The sequence below is a fragment of the Bombus terrestris genome, chromosome 1, assembly GCF_910591885.1.
Source record: "Bombus terrestris chromosome 1, iyBomTerr1.2, whole genome shotgun sequence".
In the NCBI taxonomy this organism is placed as follows: domain Eukaryota; kingdom Metazoa; phylum Arthropoda; class Insecta; order Hymenoptera; family Apidae; genus Bombus; species Bombus terrestris.
Window position 1 is genome coordinate 740307 of NC_063269.1, and position 19909 is coordinate 760215.

At 24.8% G+C, this 19909-nt stretch overlaps 5 protein-coding genes across 15 annotated transcripts; 2 read left to right on the forward strand and 3 right to left on the reverse strand.

Moving 5' to 3' along the window:
* Positions 1–141: 141 nt before the first annotated feature.
* Positions 142–5909, reverse strand: LOC100644746 (outer dynein arm-docking complex subunit 4). Of its 2 annotated transcripts, XM_048407920.1 has the most exons (3): positions 5660–5909; positions 4659–4803; positions 142–586 (listed from the first exon to the last, which is right to left on the reverse strand). In XM_048407920.1, exons 2-3 carry the CDS (start codon positions 4788–4790, stop codon positions 284–286), a joined length of 435 nt encoding a protein of 144 aa, XP_048263877.1. In that variant the 5' UTR covers positions 4791–4803; positions 5660–5909; the 3' UTR covers positions 142–283. The 2 variants fall into 2 exon arrangements, with proteins under 2 accessions (XP_048263877.1, XP_020719942.1); XM_020864283.2 differs by lacking the exons at positions 4659–4803; positions 5660–5909 and adding an exon at positions 1742–2045.
* A 1257-nt stretch (positions 5910–7166) lies between these two features.
* LOC100644236 (NADH dehydrogenase [ubiquinone] 1 alpha subcomplex subunit 12) lies at positions 7167–8324 on the reverse strand. The gene is made up of 3 exons (XM_003392827.4): positions 8082–8324; positions 7768–7850; positions 7167–7503 (listed from the first exon to the last, which is right to left on the reverse strand). Exons 1-3 carry the CDS (start codon positions 8183–8185, stop codon positions 7262–7264), a joined length of 429 nt encoding a protein of 142 aa, XP_003392875.1. The 5' UTR covers positions 8186–8324; the 3' UTR covers positions 7167–7261.
* On the forward strand, positions 8258–11212 carry LOC100649198. Its single transcript, XM_012312549.3, has 3 exons — positions 8258–8398; positions 8460–10548; positions 10866–11212. The coding sequence occupies exons 2-3, from the start codon at positions 10301–10303 to the stop codon at positions 11119–11121; spliced, it is 504 nt and encodes a 167-aa protein (XP_012167939.1). The 5' UTR covers positions 8258–8398; positions 8460–10300; the 3' UTR covers positions 11122–11212.
* Positions 11213–11407: 195 nt separating this feature from the next.
* Positions 11408–15850, reverse strand: LOC100644628. 8 transcript variants are annotated; one of them, XM_012312415.3, is made up of 7 exons: positions 15716–15845; positions 15249–15639; positions 14960–15140; positions 12858–12916; positions 12483–12650; positions 12074–12198; positions 11408–11991 (listed from the first exon to the last, which is right to left on the reverse strand). In XM_012312415.3, exons 3-7 carry the CDS (start codon positions 14975–14977, stop codon positions 11912–11914), a joined length of 450 nt encoding a protein of 149 aa, XP_012167805.2. In that variant the 5' UTR covers positions 14978–15140; positions 15249–15639; positions 15716–15845; the 3' UTR covers positions 11408–11911. The 8 variants fall into 8 exon arrangements, with proteins under 8 accessions (XP_012167805.2, XP_012167609.2, XP_020719912.2 ...); XM_012312219.3 differs by having other exon boundaries at positions 14942–15140; XM_020864253.2 differs by lacking the exon at positions 14960–15140.
* Positions 15764–19699, forward strand: LOC100644046 (GTP-binding protein Rheb homolog). 3 transcript variants are annotated; one of them, XM_012312015.3, is made up of 6 exons: positions 15764–15897; positions 16792–16912; positions 17206–17277; positions 18874–19081; positions 19199–19328; positions 19403–19699. In XM_012312015.3, the coding sequence occupies exons 2-6, from the start codon at positions 16864–16866 to the stop codon at positions 19490–19492; spliced, it is 549 nt and encodes a 182-aa protein (XP_012167405.1). In that variant the 5' UTR covers positions 15764–15897; positions 16792–16863; the 3' UTR covers positions 19493–19699. The 3 variants fall into 3 exon arrangements, with proteins under 3 accessions (XP_012167405.1, XP_003392873.1, XP_020719888.1); XM_003392825.4 differs by having other exon boundaries at positions 15789–16012; XM_020864229.1 differs by lacking the exon at positions 15764–15897 and adding an exon at positions 16500–16531.
* The last annotated feature ends 210 nt before the right edge of the window (positions 19700–19909 follow it).

The window sequence follows — 19909 nt, forward strand, 5'->3', positions numbered from 1 at the left end:
TTCAGTATAAATAGATAAATAAATAAACGAATGAATGAATAAATAAATAAATAAATGAATATGTATATAATATGTATGTATGTATAAAATTTTTTCTACATTTCTATATTATATTTTTCTATGTTATATTTTAAGTGTATATAAATGTTTTATTGCATATATTAGTAAACATATTTAACAGTTTCTACCATGATTGATTAATCGCTAAACTTATAAAAATCGTCGATTTAAAAAGGTGTTATTTCAAGTATTCTGTATAATTACGTTTTTATGATAGAAACATTCAATTTTTACGTAGTATATTTTGTATCGCATTTTTCGCTTTTTGAACACCGAGGCGGAACTGTCCGTATTCTGGACGTATTCTCATGCCACGGTAATAATATACAAGACTCATTTCAAAATCACCAATGCAGTATAAAGCTTCTGCTTTACAGTATATTGCGTTAGCCATGCTGACATTTTTCATTTTATATCGTAATGCGTTCTCAGCATCTTGCAGTGCTTTCTGGGGCTCTCCTAATAAAAGATGACATTTACTTCGTGCTATTAATGCATTGTTATCATTTGGCTCAAGATCTAATGCCTGGCGGAGAAGAATAATATTAATTACATGATGTAATTACATTGTGCTCAAAATATAGTGTGAAAAACAAATAGTTAACAGACATATATAAATATTTCGTGTGTAATAATTTTTAATGAAGAATAGTATGTATATATGTATACTTTATTAATTATTTTTTATTACTTTGTATAATATCTAATAAGATAAAGATATTAGGGAATTGCACTATAATGGAAAAATGATATATTTTGTATCTTTTAAATGTTAATTGATAAAGACAATTACTAATAATTCGCTATTTCTATTATAAAACAAACAGTTTTATCTACTATTAATTAATTTTATTCAACTTATTAAATGAAATGTATGTTACAGTAAAAGTGTTAATTAAATGAACATATAAATTTATTATGTATTGTCAATGTATGTTTAATGTTTCACAATGTTGTGATGACTAAATGTATTTACAAATAATAAAATTTAAATTTTTATTAATAATTTTGCACATAAATGCTACATACATATTTTTAGTAAATTGATTAGTAGGTATGTTTATGTAAATGTTTAATAACAAGAATAATTGATAAAAGTACGATGTTATAATATTAATATGAGCTTCTCGATCGATTTTTGTTTGACCTTTGATTAGATTCTTAACTTTTTCTTAAATGCTATTTTTTTAATGATGGTGCTTTTTGTACTAAATATCTACATATATATCTTTAAAAAAAATACGAGATATAAAATAAATATAATAAATAAAGATAATAATACAGAAACTAATATGATATTTTACTGTGTCTTAATTTCTTTCTTAATTCTATTATAGAAAACAAATTTTTATTTACTTTTTCAAAGATCGGTTAAACTCGTATAATAATATTATTAAAACAAAGTACCTTCCAAAATCAATTACACGACTTTAAACAGACGTTATGAATCAGTGTAATGTTTATGTTTAATGCAATTTTTATAGAATGTGAATACACAAAATATATCATAAGAGAAATATTTACATATAATAAATACTAAACATTTTAGATGATTAATTTTTATACAACTTGAAATTCCTTTGCAATTGGAAAATGGGGGGGGGAAATAGCAAAACACCAAAAAATGAAAATATAATTACATACATACATATATCCGATTAAAAAGAGAATTAAAAAGAACCTTGTTGATACAATTCATTGCGACTTTAACATCGCCAATTCGCATTTCACGTAATCCTAAAGCCAACATAGTTCTGGGCCCAGTGTCTTCTGGCAATTGTAAATTACGATCCTGTTTCTGCTTTATTTTTAACGATTGTTTAATATCTTTGGTTCCCATATTTACCGCGGCAGCGCGATCCTTATCAGTGTATACTTCTTCCTGGTGGCGAGTACCATTATTTAGGCGGCGTCATTTCTTTTTCTTTTGAATGTTCATTTCTGATTCGACTGACAGTTTATTGGATTTACTCTCACGTTGCTTTTTATTATTTTTCCTATCTTTTTTATCACCATTAATGTGGCTTTCTTTATCGTAATTATCGATGAACTCTTTGTCGGGACAGGTTCCCAAAGATGGAACCTTATCGAAATTTTCCGATTCTTCGAACTGTTTCAAATTTGAAACGCTTTCTGCGGCCACTCGCACGTAGCTTTGCAATAAATCATGGTGATGTATCGTTGGATTCAGTATACCCATGATCTTCGAATCAATATCGTCTTGAGTATCCGTAGTTTCTGATACAAGTACTTCACCCATCGTTGATTATTTTTTTTATGTTTGATCTTGGATTAATTTCCCTCTTTTTTTAAAGATGAAATAATGTTGGAAATAAAAGAAAGATTATAATAACGAATACGAGAAGAAAGAAAAATCGCTTTTTTATACTTTTTCTTTATGTAATTTATATACGTTTTTGTGTAAAAAATATTTTATGTTAAGAAAATATTTAAAAATATCACTGTGACGATTTTCGATCCCTTTTTTGTAAATAGTAAATGGAAACCGTCAGAACGAATTCACTAAGCGCGTTTCATTCACGAAAATAGCTTAGAATGCAAGGTAAGTATGTACTACTTCGTGTGATTTGCGTGTGGAATAGACGTGTGGTTATCGACACCTTGGTTAGATGCCTTGTTTCCTTAGAAACAGTCAACAATGCGGGCAAATTCGGTATCTAAAAATCACTGATCGTATGTGTGCAAAGGAATTTCGAGTTACTTTAGTTTGTGTTGTCAGGAAGTATTTATTTTATCCTGTGACATTTAAATTTTATTATTATATATTACTCAAATTTCGTCGATAGAAATTGATCATTAAAATTCATAATTGTACAGCATCAAGTTCTGAGTTATTTTGGAGAAGTATTTTTTTACTTCCTGCTTTTTCGCTTAGAATAAAGACTCATTTATGTTGTAATTACGTCAAAATTTTTTACTATGCTGGAAATTTGTATTACGTTATAAAAGATAAAATAATATATGTATGTCTTATAACTAAATTAATAAGATACAAGGAATTAATACGAGAAAAAATTGAAAACTTTTTTAAACGATTTCTACGGATTCATTGATAAAATCTTCACCAATATTATATGAAACAATTTAATAAGTTCATGTTAGTAATTATAGTTAGAAAATTCTAAATTTTATTGATTTGCTACGCATTTTTTAAATCATATGTTACTAATCTTTGTATCAATTAAAAATTTCTTTCTTTCATATTTTTAAAAGTAATAACGATTACATTAAAATCGTTCTTAATAATAGAATTATTTTATAATTCTTAAACATGCTTATAATTATATTTTCTACTACTTGTATAATTTTTTAATAGTTCTTTAACTACAAATATCTGCTAGTAAAAAAATCGATGTGTATTTGTTCGATGTAATAATATATAGTAAAATTTAAAGGGCAAACTGTTGCGGAACAAATTGTTCTGGTATTGTACATATTTCTTTGCTATACAAATATATAAATAAATAAATAAATAAATATATATATATATATATATATATATGTACAGGGTGTTAAAAATGATTTGTCATGAGCATCATAGCATTATTCTATACTTCTGGTTTGGTGAAGATTTGCAAAAAAAATAATCGTCGAACTATCCTTGACCCTGAAATTCGTGATTTACGTCAATTTGGCGGCTACTTTTTTTTGCAGATCTTCATTGAGCCAGAGGTGTAGAATAACGCTATGTCACTTACGACAAATCATTTTCGAACACTCTCTATGTACATAGGTCTAAGAATAATGTGATATTCTCTTCTTAACGATATAATAAGAGCGTGGTAATCGTAAGTGGTATGGTAAGGTATCTTTTTTTATAAAATGAATTGTTTTTTCTATTATTAATAACAATACAAATATACAATAACTATTATATATTTCTATAAATATTCTTGTTAAAATTAAATTAGTAAAAAGAGAGATCGGTAGTTATTGTCCTAATAAAGTTCGAAAAAATCAATGATAATATTCATTCGATCACATTATTATATCTGTTAATAGCTCATATGTGTATATTTTTTAATAGTACATTATATTAATAACTTTAAAGAAATAATTCAAACAATAAGCATAATTGTCAGGTTTTAATAGAAAATGTAGTAATATTACTTAAAATATACCGTTTCAATTTATTTTATATTATACGCATATGTAAAAGAAAAATAATTTAATCCTACAAAGGATCCTACAATGTAATCCTACAAAGAAAATATGATTTTGAGTATGTATTTATTTAGTACTTATCAAAATTTCCAATTATACAAAAATAAATTATAATACATTTCAATTCCTTTAACTTAACTTTAAATTTAATATTTTAGCATCTTTCTTGTTTTCTTATATATGTACAATTGGACCAATCGCATACATGGGTTATTAGCGAAGCAAAAGAATTAAAATGTTACAAGGGTTAAAAATTACTATACAATTTAGACTATTGCAAATAATTTAATAACTTTTGAGCTGATTATTTACTTCTTTACTACACTTCGACACATCAATTCTCATAATTAATTATTCATTTTTAAATGATAATATTTTGAATGAGTTCAAATACGTGAAATTAAAAAACTTACTTTATCGTAAAGGTATATGGCCTTATGGTAATTTTCATTTTTTACGTGGACCATCGCTTCATTTACTAACAATTTCTTTTTTATGGAAGCGAAATGTTTTGCTTGTGATATCGCTTTCTGATGATTTACCATATTAATTTAATGCCTACAATGTATATTTTGTTAAATGTTTAGTTATATGTTATACATATAGATATGCTCTGGTGCGCGAGCAAAAGAGTATAAATTAGAATTATTAGTTTTACAGAGAAGCACATATAATATCTAGACTGCAACGTAAGATCACATGTTAGATTTTGGATATACATATTATTAAAATTTTAGCTAATATACTGTATACTATTAGAGAAATAAGCAAAAGACAGCAATACAGAGAAGGTATTAAATTTATCCTTTTACTCACTCACTTGAGATATATAATCAATTCATGTTTCAGCAAAATATATACAATTTACTATTGTTATAATTATAGAAATAGTTTCATAAATATAAATTTAATTTCATCTAGTTTGTAGTTACATAATTTGTCATACTTCGAAATTAACCAGTCGTGAAAAAATTGCAATTTTTCTTTTATTTATGTTATATAAATAAAATAATAGGGAAAATCGAACATTTTTATCAGGATTCAATATGGAAAGAAATGCTTTTCGCTATATTAAAAAGGATCATAAATTATTGAATTTTATTAAATCATAAATTGTGGGGGATTAACAGTTTCTTAAATATTATAGTGCATATTAATAAATAATTCTACTTTATTTTCTTGAAGAGCAATTAAATAAAGGATTTACTAAACTTAAAATTTATGTATTTAATTTTAATGAACAATTTTTTAGGACGTAATAACTAATAAATTATTCGTTTAAATAGTAATAAGCTTGCCAATTTAAAGGAATGTTCCTCTAATAAAGAGGCATACATATCTATAAGAGGGAAGATATAAATAAAAAAAAAATATATATATGACATATTTTATTAATATATGATATGAAGCTCACCCCTAAATTCCAATCTTCATTTGCCAGAACAACCTTTTTAATTAGTTGAATTTTATACACATTTGTATATTTAGTACTTGCGAAGTTCATGAAGGATAAATCCCTGCTCAAATAAATAACGTAAACTTTCTGAGGCTATCTTTAATTCTTAACTTACGACCGAAACTTTTCCGTCTATACTTTTTGTACTGTCTCCCTACTCTTAGTAATCAAGACTAATCAATATGACAGTAGTAACAAGTAACAAGGATGGCTATTCTTTTAGGACTTTTTCTTTTCTTTAAAATTCGTAATAGAAATATCAATAAGCATATCTCGAGTATTAACTTCCTTATTTTTTAATTATATTCTCTACCAAAAAGTCATAGTCACTAATACAGTTATTTCTTATAAATTAATTTAATATTATCAAGAAATGTTCTTAATTTTTATAAATGTAGGTACATGTTAATATGTAAAGTATGTATATATATGAAAAAAATGAACAAGAATTTTATATACAGTAAAGTCTCATTTATTAGCTCCTCATTTAAATGAACAAGTTAACGTTGAGCTTTTATTATCCGAACTATAAATTCTATTACTCGAGTTAATAAGAAAAGCTTAATGGAATAATTAATGAATCTTTACTATAAGGACTGCTTGGTTATCTGAACTGCATTGTTTTCCGACTTGTTCGAATAAGCGAGATTGTACCTTTAGATCTTATTCTTCTTTCTTCTGAGAAATCTAATGAATTAAGATAATTTGCTAATTCGCCAATAATGGACTATTTATAGTGTGTGTGTGTGCGCGCACACATACTTAGAAAATTATTTTCAAGTAAAAATATAATTAAATTATTTGTGTATACTCGTAGCAGTAATATTATTTTACAGTAATATTTTAAAATAGTAAAATATGATAGTAATTATCAAAATATAATTCAAATTCAAATGATAATTTTCAAATAATTATATTTATTAAATAATTATTATGTAATATAATAAAATATATGTATAAATAGAACATATATAATAAAATATAATAGTAATCAAAATAAAAAAACTAAACTAAAATTTATAGAATATAATCACACAATAATTAACCATAAAAAAAAGCAAAGTACTGTGTCAGTATAATGCCAAAAATAGACATAGCAATAAGAGGCAAGTGAGACCAAATATGATTTAGATTTCAAGACGAATATTTATATTTATATGTAAACATATAGGTTATGTTATGTTACAATTAGGTCTTAAGATTATATGTTCTATGTTAGCGACTTCATACTACCCATAAAAGCAGATATAAGGATGTAACACCAAAAGCCCCTCAGGACCCGAAAGGACACATGTGATGCCGATAAATAATACAATATTTCACTTAACATTAAATTTTGGCAATATATATTTTTCAAAAACAAACGGCAGAATTTTTTAAGACTTTATAGTCAGATACAATATTTTCAAGCTACAATAACTCAATTACTGATAATAATTAATAATATATTAAATAAATATAAGTATTAAGTTTCATTATATTTATTTACATTTAATTACATATTATCTTTACTATAATCACCCTATGCAAATCTATATGATAAATTACACTGGAAATATATTACTGCGGTGGTTTCCATGGTATAATTTTTGGCTTTGTAGTAGTATAAGGTATGTAAGCTTCACTGGTACCACTCAAATTTGGTTTGTGATCTGCCATCCATGAATATTTTGGTCGATTAGGATCCTTAGTAGGGATTAAATCAGTTTTATAATGTAACCATCCAAACCATTCTGCTGGGACTTGAGAACCATCATAATCCATATTAACTTCTTCAGAATATATTACCCATCTATTAGAACCTATTGTAATGAACATAACAAAAACTTTCTAATTACAGATAACTTCATTATTTAGTATAATGGTCAACTTTTAATTATTTATAAACATAATGTTCTTAAATTATACTTAATTATATTAAAAAAGCTGTGTTTCTTTAAATATATAGTAAGTATATAATATGTATTTATCTATCTCAGTATATAATAAGTGCAAGATCTTTTGGAATATTTTACACATTCATACTATAAACAAATAAGAAAAGAATTTTCATTTTTTGAACTTACCAACAAAGTTTGAATTATTTTCGTAGTATTTGTTACCATATTTATCCACACCTACTAAAGTACCAGCTTTTAATTCATCCACTCTATAATGTAATATCACATAATGTTATTTGTGATGTTAAATTATATTTATACTTTTATGTTGAACTTAAGACAGAAAATAAATATCTATAATCTCACAATCATAAATATTTAAAAGATTAGATTTACTACTATAAAAGAAATTTTCAATTCCATAGATAATTACAAAAAGTATTGACATATATAAATACTATTTAAGAAAATATTATATATAACAATTGTGTTATGCTAACCTGTATAATGTGAACAAAGAATTTAAAATACCACCATTTGCTTTTATTGTACGCCAATAATTACAAGCTCTGTCCAGTCCCACAAACTTTGCGATATTCGCCATGTTTCTAAAGATATTTTTACGTACCTTACAACACAGTCACATATACCGATTGTGCCTTACAATTATAAGTACGAGTAATACGACGTACGACCATAGTAATATCCTTAACTACGCAAAATAAACATCTTTCAGGTTAATTATAGTTGTATACAATATGTGTTATACGTATTTTGTACAATAGAAATACAAATATTGTTCAGAAACTTTATGTATGTAAGTATTATTTATATATGATCGATCTTATATGAGTACAATATAATATTTTTATTTATAGCTGTCATAATTTTAAAAATCTTGAATGTCGAATATGATTTTTTAAACAAAGAGTAACAAAATATTTTGTATGAAATTTAAAAATAATTTCATGTTGTTTATATGAAAGAAAAGCTGCTTAGTAGCAGATTTACTATCTGATAGCAGTTAATAGTTTAATAGTGAAGCGATTAACGTTGTAAGCGCGGGAATTGTTCAAGTTTAATCATACATTTGTCTCTAAAAAATTGATGTAAAGTATTCCAATTTGTTACGTCGATTAATAGAAATACTATAATATTAAATAAGTAACAAAAATATACTAATAGATATATATACAACAAATTATAATACAACATCAAGAAATAAATGAAGATGGAAACAAAATATATGAAACATGTATTAACTCTAGAAAAGATTATAATAGGCATTATGCCTCAATATAATAAGAAAATATATACATACATATGTACTTAAGTATGTTTAAAAAATTATTTTATATGATACATAATTTTAAATATTGAAGATAGATACTATGTATAGAAAGTAAATAATGGAATACAAATTCGTGACAAATATCTGTTTGATATTTCAAGGGTCAAGGTTTAATAATCTGACTCATTGTATGACAATTATTAACTCATTGGTGTTGAGAGTATTCAAAGTTCTATTTTAAATGAAATAAATAGCTTTTGAGAATGTTTTAGTATATTATAGAAAAATTTTATCGTTACAATTGATATTTTGAGATTTAAAAAATTGGAATAATTTAAAATTATGATATAAATTTTTTAATTAAGATATCTGAGAGATATTAAATTAAAATATTATTTTAAAAATTTGTGGAACTTTTAAATCTTTTGAAGATCGTAAATAGGAAATATATAAATTGATTATTATCATAAAAGCATTTATTTTTTAATGTGTATAGTTATTCTGTACACATTTTTTAAATCACTAGCTCTACAACATGCAAATGGAAATTTCTTACCTTAAACGTAAGGAATTACTCAATTATGTCAAATACAATGCAGTCATCAATGATACAAGTAATGCCTTAGGGTGAAAGAGAAATTGATGACTTCCTTAAATCATGATTGTGTTGAGTGATATACAAGAAACATGAAAACTAGTGCAGTATGTACATCCAAGCAGTCATAAAACTGGCATGAGGATAGTCAGTTCAGACATAAAAATGAGAAAATAGAACACTTGAAGTGCTACATATTAGTAGAAAAATTAGAATATGCAAGTCAAATAGTATAACAATGATCTCATAATAGCAGCATTAAAAAATGAACACTGAACAATATCACAAGTAAAATGAAATATTTTCATATTATATTATAATATATAAGTAGTATAGTTTATCTCATGGATACATATATGTTACATTATTATTATGCGTACTACATTAGTGTCTAATGTATGTTATAATGATTAGAATACCTATCCATAAGATAAGAAAATATATACTAAATAAATCAATCTGCTACACCAAAGAACCTCCTTGTAATAGACATAAAGTCTAATATACAATAAAGTACTATTATTATTATTATTATTATTATTATTATTATTATTATTATTATTTATATAAATTTCTTTTTTATTATTTGAAAGAACAAAATTTCTAATTAAATTCATAGTCCGAGCTATTTTTTAAATCTTTAAAATCTTAGTTTTGAATGCGTTTGTTTTTTCTTAAATTTTCTATATTCATTTTCAAAATTTTAGTCTAACCATATTGATGTTAATGTAACGAACTATGTTCCATATCAATTAGAAAACATAACATGTAATGATTAAATTTAATCGATAGCTTTATATAAAGAAAACGAAGATAGAAACAGATATTTTAGTATGCAAACTGCAACAGTAGAGAAAAGGCGAACTAGATATCAGAAAAAAGCTAACCATGAAGAAAAGCAGAAATATAAGAATAAAATTATTAGTAAAGCTGATAAAAAGATCGAACTCGATAAGAGAAAAGTAGAAGCCTCGGGAAAACCTAAAAAGGTATTTGAAGATGTAAAAATAGCATTTATCTCTGCTATAGATCCTTATGAAACTCCTTTGCAATGGTGGGAAACAGAACACGTAAGATATGCGTAAGTTATAATTTCTACCGCTTATATTAATTTCTTGTCATTCAATTAAAAATCATTTTGTTCTTTTATAGAATTTATATTACTATAAATTTATAATATAGATATTACTAATTCTAATCTTTCGTATCTACGTCTAAAAAAGTATTAGAAACAAAATATTAAATGATACTGTCAAACTACTTGTACAACAAAATTATATTACATTGCAGTTATATATTTTGGACCTGTAATCTCTATTTATTACTGCTCATGTATTTGTGATTTATATAATTTTTATATTATTTTTTAAATCTTATTTATTCGTTTGTTAATTCTAGAATAAATTATCCACCGGTAAAATCCCGATTAGAAAAAGTAATGGGAACTCATATCATACGACTAACCGATCGCAAACACATGTTGCTCCTTATGTCCAAGCTCTTGCAGGATCATATGGAGCAACAAGAAATGCGTATCGAGAAGAGAAAGCTGCCATTACCATCGAATATATCTCGCTTATTGAAAATATCTTATAAAATGCTTTCCGAAAAGATGCAAGATCCTAGACATCTTAAATTAAAACTCTACGTGTGAAAAAAATTGTAATTATCATGTATTTAAAATTAAATTAAAATTGTAAAATTATATATAATATACAAGATAATAAAATATTGAAAGTACTAAATATTGTGCCACCATATTTCTAGCTATTATTCTTTTTACGACATATTCTATTAATACATTGAAAAGTACTGTATCATGTTATTAACAAAATTATACTTTCTAAATAAAACAATATAAAAAGCAAAAAATTAATAATATTATCTATAGCATGCAATCATGTTAGGAATATTATTAGTTCTACATTGTGACAAGGAAATAAAAATGTATTTTTATTTTATTGAACCAACCTCTAATTCTAATTAACGTATAATGCAGTATTTAATAAATTTTACGATACATATTCAACATCATAAGGTATATTTTTGACACGCTAGAGTTTACGTAAGTAAACTGAAAAAATAAAGATTTTTACGTCAACAGATTTTCATCTTGTAAAATCCTTAAGTATAAAAATCAGTATCAAACATAACCAGTATCAAAAATATCAGTATGAAAAACCTAAATATTATGAATGTGGCACTTATTATTCACAGAATACTTGACTACGGAACTAAATAACACTAAATATGTCTAATAAAAAGTTTAATAATGTCAAGATTGATTAAAGATTTAATTTTAATACAGATAATTTGCATTTTTTTGTTGTCATATCGAATATATGTATAGGCTCTTTATAATCTAACATTTCGAACGAGATAATAATTTTTAAAGATTTTAATCATTTTCTAATGATTTTTTAGGTACCCTTTTTTTGTGTATTTTAATACTTGTGAGTGGAGGGATGTATGTACAATACATTTTCGTCCTCGCTATTGTTCATTATTTCCAAAAGATCTGTTTCTGCAACATTATTGGATAAACATTGTTTAAATCGCAAGCGTTTAAAAAGTAGAAAATAAGTTAAAAGTATTCCAATTATTACCTAAAATTTCTTTTTTGCACGGCACAGAATTTTTCCGCGAATCATATAAACTGAAAGTTTTAATTTTAGGTTCAGGAATATATTTATATTCGTGACTGGACCACCCAACTGTTTCCAATTGGTTGCTAAAAATTTGAAATTAAATATGTATTTCTTAATCCTAAACAATTATTTTATTCAAAATCCAAAATTATTCGTCAAAGTAATTTATCAAAGTTATTTTTCTACTATCAATTAAAGTTTTAACAAACGGAATGTGTGCACTACTGAAATAAATTGACCTTAAATAACACAGAACAAAAATTAATTATGTAAAAGTATATACACAATTTACAAAAACTTTAAACCTATCTACTAAATATAATTTCTAATTACACTATATTTTAATTGTAACATAATTCATATTTACTGATATATTTCTTCCAGTTTGTGTTTTTTAGGTGCTTTCACCAGTGGTTCAAATATAGGGATTGTTACTGGATAATAATGTACATGATAATGATCTATATGAGGCCTCTTTCTTGCTTCTTTTTTTTCTTTTGACGATTGAAACAAATCCATTAATAGCTTCTTAGGGCTGAAATACAAATTGTCAATGTACGATCTGTTTTCTTCATATAATATCGTTATTAAACACACTATAACTAACATTTAATGTAAATCTAGGGGGAATGTATATATTTAATAAATGAAAATTAAAATTACTATGGCACTAATTTAACAGTAAATTTAATTAAAAAGATAAGTTTTATCATCGGCAAGACTAAAATTTAACTTTACTTACTGTTCGAAGAAAAATCCTTCGGATATAGGAACTAGCAATATCGGTAAAACTAAAATAGACTGAAAATCATTAAGAAAACTAATTTATATTTTTTACATTTTAAATATTCTGATGTATATGTTAAATTTGGAACAATAAATTATCACTGTAATCTTGAAAGTAAAAGCTACATTTTTCGAATTTATAATTGTTATATTGCCCACAAGAAATATGAAAATCTATAAAGGAAAGAATTATCGACACGAATTTTTTTTAAGTATTGATGATTAAAGTATAGACTAAACATATTATTTAGAATTTTTATTATTTACTTGCAACAACAATTCAATTTTCATTGCGAAATGCTAATTTGCGTGCTTTTATAATACGGACTGATCTGCTATGTAGATCGAGTGATAAACTGAGTGTGCCAATGAAACACGACCTCCTTATATCTACCCGCTTGCTTTCCATTCCTGTGTGTACCCCCGAGGATTTTATTCTGCGTAGTTTTTCTTTGTACTTCATATATAGCTTTATGCGAACTTATTTTTCATTTTATTGTCTATATACTCTATATACATAAGCAAATATGCGTTAGTAATAATTCCAAGGAGAAATCGACTCCTTAATGAATTTAAGAAAGTCACAAGAAATGTTGTAAATGACTTCAAAGTATCAATAAATAACTTATTGTAGCCATTTTATTCATAATTGTGGACATACCACTGTTTAAACCAAGGAAAATCAACAATTAACAATAAAAAATATATGTATATTCCCTGATTCTATAAAATATCAGTAGAAAACGTTATAAAAGCGATTTACGATGCACTTCCTTCTTATTTCGTACATTAACTGCCTTAAATAAATCGTACATTAACTGTCTTAAACACACGTAAATTTTTACGTGTATTCTTCGCTGATTTATAAAGTAGCAAGAAAGTATACCTATTCATTTTAGGAAGTAGAAGATCAATTATAAAAGCAACAGATTGATTGCACTCATTGCGAATACATGTATATATAATTTGTCTACATATATATAATAAGAATCTGTATTTTTTTAGAAAAGAAGAAGAAAACATCAGTTCAAATCAAAGAGGTCTGTAAGAAAGAAAAATAATTTTGCCTTTTTTTCGAAATTTGTTCTAGAATCAGTTCTGGAATCTATGATCTAGAGAAAGCTTCGTGACATAAAGAGAACGTATCTATGATATTGACGTGTTATTGCCGAACAGGTTTCACTTTTGATTTTTCGTGTAATGTAGGTATCTATTTATTTATTTGTTTGTTTGTAGGTATGTAGTTTATCTATTCATATATAATACACATTACATGTTAAAACGTAGAACTCTTATAATGATGAAATGAAATAGAGATTTGTGTATAGTTTCTCGCTTACATTTTGCGCTCAAATAATATAACTACAGAATATAATTCAGAAATTATCTCGTGAAAGTTCATTTTAAATATTTATTTTAAATATTTTCAAAAATTTCGGTCTATTTTCTTTTTACATATGCTCAACCTATTTGTAAACGAATTTATTTTTATTTAACTGTCTATAAATATTAAAAGAAGCAATTGCAAAATGTAAAAATGAATCGTTACACATTATTCCACAAAGAAATAAAAATCAATTAATTCAATGTATATATGTATTAATTATACTAAATTATAGTATAAACTCATTAATTATTATTAATATAAAAAAATTATCAATATAATTAACGAAATAAAAGTTTCACATTGCATTATATACATCATATCATATGTATGTGAGCGTATGTTCAATAGACTATATGCCAAAAATATGGATTAGCATAGCTAAAATATAAAAATTGTCATTAATATTATTTTAAATTATATTATAATTGTATTATATTATAACAAATAATAAATCAAAAGTATAACATGAACAAGTTGGAATTTAAGAAAAATTGCAATAGATAAAACTGTTTTACAAATTATATAATAATTATTTATATATTATAGTTATTTCGTAGATCTCCCTTAATTGATTTTCATAATATATTTTAAAAAGTAACAGAAAGTAAGATGATGAAAGTATTAACATACAAAATGTAAGAAATAGAATTCACCTTTGTTTTCAAACTTACAAAATAGATATGTTTCATTGCCAATAGATAACAAAATCAAGAAATTTTCTTCTGCGGAAATATTTATTCTGTTTTTTCACAAAAAAGAAGTAAATAGTGTTATATTGTAAACTATTAAACATGGTCACCAATACAAGGTGTCAATACTATGTTATATGTAATTTAAGCATTAATGTTTTCCCTAAAATAAACATTTACTGAGAGATCAGTATGTAAATATTACATGTAATTTTAATTTTATCAAATCATTGCCTTTATCTTTATTAACTTATAAATTTTTAGTTAATACCAGCATTGCATATATTCGGTGTTATCCTCGGTATTGGATTCCATTGCTTTCTTCTTTGAGGTTAATGTCTTTTGCTTAATGTCCTCTGCGGCATTGTATATTATAAATACATGATACTATAAATGCAATGTTTATGAATATAATTATTTAAATATATTATAAGAAGGATTGCTTAGAATTAATTAAAAAACTTTTTAAAAGGAAATCCCTAAGAGTTTGATTAAAATCTAAGACTATCGAGTCCTAAGATCGGACTTTCAGCATCAAAACATGTGGATGAATCGCGAAATAAAGGAGAAAGATAGAACAAAAAAGAAAGGTTTCTTCTCAAGACCACCAATTAAACTGCTCAATCGGATTACATTTAATAGGTCATATTCTATTCCTGTGCCTATAAAATTGAAATAAATTTTGTAGGTTGTATATAAATTAATGAATACTGGAATAACGAATAATTTACTATGTACTTGTGAAGAGATAGTAGACATCTTGCGGCTACTGTTGAACTACCGTCACTCGTTAAGTCTATACACGTCCGGGAGACGTGACACTATATAAAATATCAGTACGAAACTATCGCGTCAGCGTATAAGAAGATAGTAATATTTCCAGTAGTATTGAAAAGTTTATTTTAAGACATCATATTCAGGCAAATATCAACTTTTATTTGTTTAAATACTTGACATATAATAGGAGTCAATATGTCGATTAACATGAAACGCACATAATGTATGTATACTGATGTATATACCTCCTCTTTCTTGGTGAGTAGTGCATGTGCATTTGCATGTGCATTAAATAATACGTAATTCGATGAGAAGTCTATTTATGATGAGTGCAATTTTCATGTTATAAAATAAAAGAGTTTGATTATTGCAACACAACGAAACATTTACTATATAATTGATAAATACGTAAACAGAGTATGATGTAAAGAATACTATATATGTACATACAACTATACTTAATACGCATATAATAAATACATATTTAAATGCGTTCTTACTTACGTATACAGCTTTTGCAGATTTTATTTAATGACTGCAATTTTATAAAAAATATGCTTTCACAAAGAGTCATTCATTATTTTCATATTTCATGTATATGGTTCCTTTGTTTGGCTTTTATTGAAATTCGAATTACAATTAGTAATTTTTATGAAATGAAATATTACAAATATAGGCGATAATTCTATATATAATTAGAAATGTCGTAGTTAATTTTCAAAACATTTATGATGTAATCAAACTAAGTAACAATTTAAGGAAACAAGTATACTAAAAGTATATTCATAGAATTACTATTTAATTATTTATGTAATCACAATCTATGTTATTAGACATATGTTTTATTGTAAACTAATTTCTTTAATATGTTTATTATAGTCTAAACTATAATCTTTAATGTAATAAGTTATAGAATCAATTTATTATAATAATCTTCTAGAATAATAGTAGTATCTAACAATTAGTTCAAATATAAGGATATATTCTTTTATTCGAAAAAAATAATTTTTCACATTTCTTATCTTAATTTTATGTAGAGGTTCTAATTGGAGCATGCACCAGCCTTTATGGACTACAGTTGCAGCGTTTCTGTTTATAAATGCTGAAAAATGCCACCAAAACAAAGGAAAATAGCTATTATGGGTTATAGATCCGTAGGTAATGAAAAATTATTATTGTAATTCAAATAATTTAATATACAACTGATCTGTTAACAAATATTATTATTTACATCAATAATTAGTTGCTTATCTTATGGTGTGTTTGAAAATTAAATTATTATCATATCATAACTAATAAAAATTTTCAAAATATGGGACTTTTTTAGTATGTAAACATACTTATACATTTATACAAATTTATAAACGCATACAAACATTTTATGTATGTAAAAATTTATGTTTTTTGTATTCTCAATGCTTATTGTTTTTTTTTTTTATTGTTCTTAATAGGCAAGTCGTCACTGAGCATACAGTTCGTCGAGGGACAGTTTGTGGATTCATATGACCCTACCATAGAAAATAGTAAGAAGTACCTGTATCGTCTTACACGCTACTTCAAAGATTTCTAATGACATTGTTAGTAGTATTTTCTGCACATTCTGTTAGTAATTCATGCTGTAAACAATAGAGATTCATGAAAACTTATTATTGAATGAGCAAATTAGTATACTAAATTCAATGAGCCAATAATTGTTAAAATATGTCTTTAATATGTTTAACTTATAATTAATTATCAATTTTTTAAATTAATGTTTCCAATTATAATTATTTATAATGTGAAAAATTGTTAATCTATAATTGTGTAAAAATATTTAAACTATTTCATTCTTATTTAGCAAAAAATTTTTAAAAATATAAGAGATAAAGAAATTATACAAGAGAGTTTTAAAAAGACGTTATAATTAGTTATAGACACAGTTTACATTCTAATCTTACATTATGATATTAGAATATCTACATATTCTTTACATTTATTTATTATATTTATTTAGATATTCTAATATTATATCATGTTATATCTAATATGATATTTTAGTAACGTATTTTTCCATGTACAATACTAAAATACATGTATTTGATCAATTTTTATGATATATTAACATATTAAGCTATTTATATATTTTAGTAATTATACTGTTATTTACAATAACTAAAGTATTAAGCTAATATTATACATAATTTTCATGATTTCATATTATTTATTTTATATGCAATGGAACTTATTGATAATATTATTATTTTAAATGTGAGTAAATTTAATTTTCATTCAATAATATCATTATATTCTAGAACTTTAAAATGTATAGTAGTTGAATAATTGAAAAAATATTAATATTTATTCTTATGACATTATAATAGAATTTCCGTTTATTGAACTGTTAAAGATTTTATCCTACATATAAAAATTCTTGTTCTTTCTAAGATACTACAATGGAAAATGCATATTATAGTCATATTTTTTTCTAAATCTATATATCTAATACCGTGATATCAGCGTATTATTGTTTACATATGTGAAATTTAAAAAATGGTTAATATGAGTTAATACTCATAAAAAAAAATACACAATAGCGATAAGCTTATTGTTTTACAAATATAATGGTATTTATGTAATGACTTTGTAATTCGGAACAGATAAGTCATAAGTTACATAACAGAAGTTTCAAGATCTTCAAAAATTTGGTTTGGTTTTCATGAAATGCTTCTCAATTTTATTTCATATAAATTACTCTTATCTATAAATAATGTTCAGGTACAAAAGGTATTTTATTGTCTGAATTAGTTTACATTATGTGCGGTTTGTACACATACCTTATGAATTATATTAACACAACACAAATTAGTTCGAGTACAGCATGATGTATTGTTGGCAATATGCATGAACTCGTCAGTTATTAGTTTTCTTGTTTTTTATATATTTAAGTATATTACAATTTTTATTTATTATAATTGAATGTATTGAGCGCAGTAGTATCCTACATCATCAAATTTATCCTTTGCTTCTTCAACTAAAATTTACAAAAAAGAAATAAGATTTGATATAAGAATTTGAAAGATGTCGGTTCTGCTGCCTATTTTGACTTATTTTTTTATACAATTCATTTGTATACTTTCCAGCATTTACAAAAAGTACACGAGTAAATAGTCAAGATTATGAAGTTAAGTTGGTAGACACAGCAGGTCAAGATGAATACAGTATATTTCCTACACAGTATTCTATGGATATCCATGGTTATGTCCTGGTATATAGCATAACAAGTGCTAAGAGTTTTGAAGTTGTACAAATTATTTATGACAAGTTATTGGATATAACAGGAAAAGTCCAGTATGTTATATTATTATTCACTTTATTAATTCAAATAAAAGGATTGCGTGATAGCGTATATAATTACAAATGTATATCATATATAATTTTAATAGAATATATTTTTATGAATTTCAGTGTCCCAATTGTATTAGTAGGAAATAAAACGGATTTATATGTAGATCGAATGATAACAACAGAACAAGGCAAGCGATTAGCAGATTCTTGGCATGCTGCTTTCCTAGAAACAAGTGCAAAACAAAACGAGGTAAATTTGTTACATCTTTTTTAAATTACATTGTTACATGTGGATAATTGCAATGTAATTCTATTTTGTTTCAGTCTGTTGCAGATATTTTTCATACGTTATTGATTGAGATTGAAAAAGCAGATGGAAATGTTCAAGAAAAGTCAAATTGCATTATTTCCTGAGCTATATTAGCTGGAAATATAATACGATGTAAATGTATAAAACCAAATAACAGAATTGGCATTATATTAATACACGTCCAAAAACAAATTAAGTGTAATAATATTAAAAATATAAAATAGCGAATGTAAAACAAATATGTTTCTTCTTGCTGTATAAGTAAAATATTATAAATATCGTCTATTTGAGAATATACGTGATTATAAGTATTTTTATTATTCACTTTCGCAATTACCAGTTGACAAAAAGAGAATTGAGTTGTCGGTATTTAGTTTTATTCTGCAAAAGTACATATAACGAAATTTAATATTTTAGAAACAATTTTTCAGTTCTAAAGATAACATTACTATTAACTTGGATTTATGTAAGTAACATTTCAAACATTTATATTTTTTCAAATATGCTGGAATAAATGATTA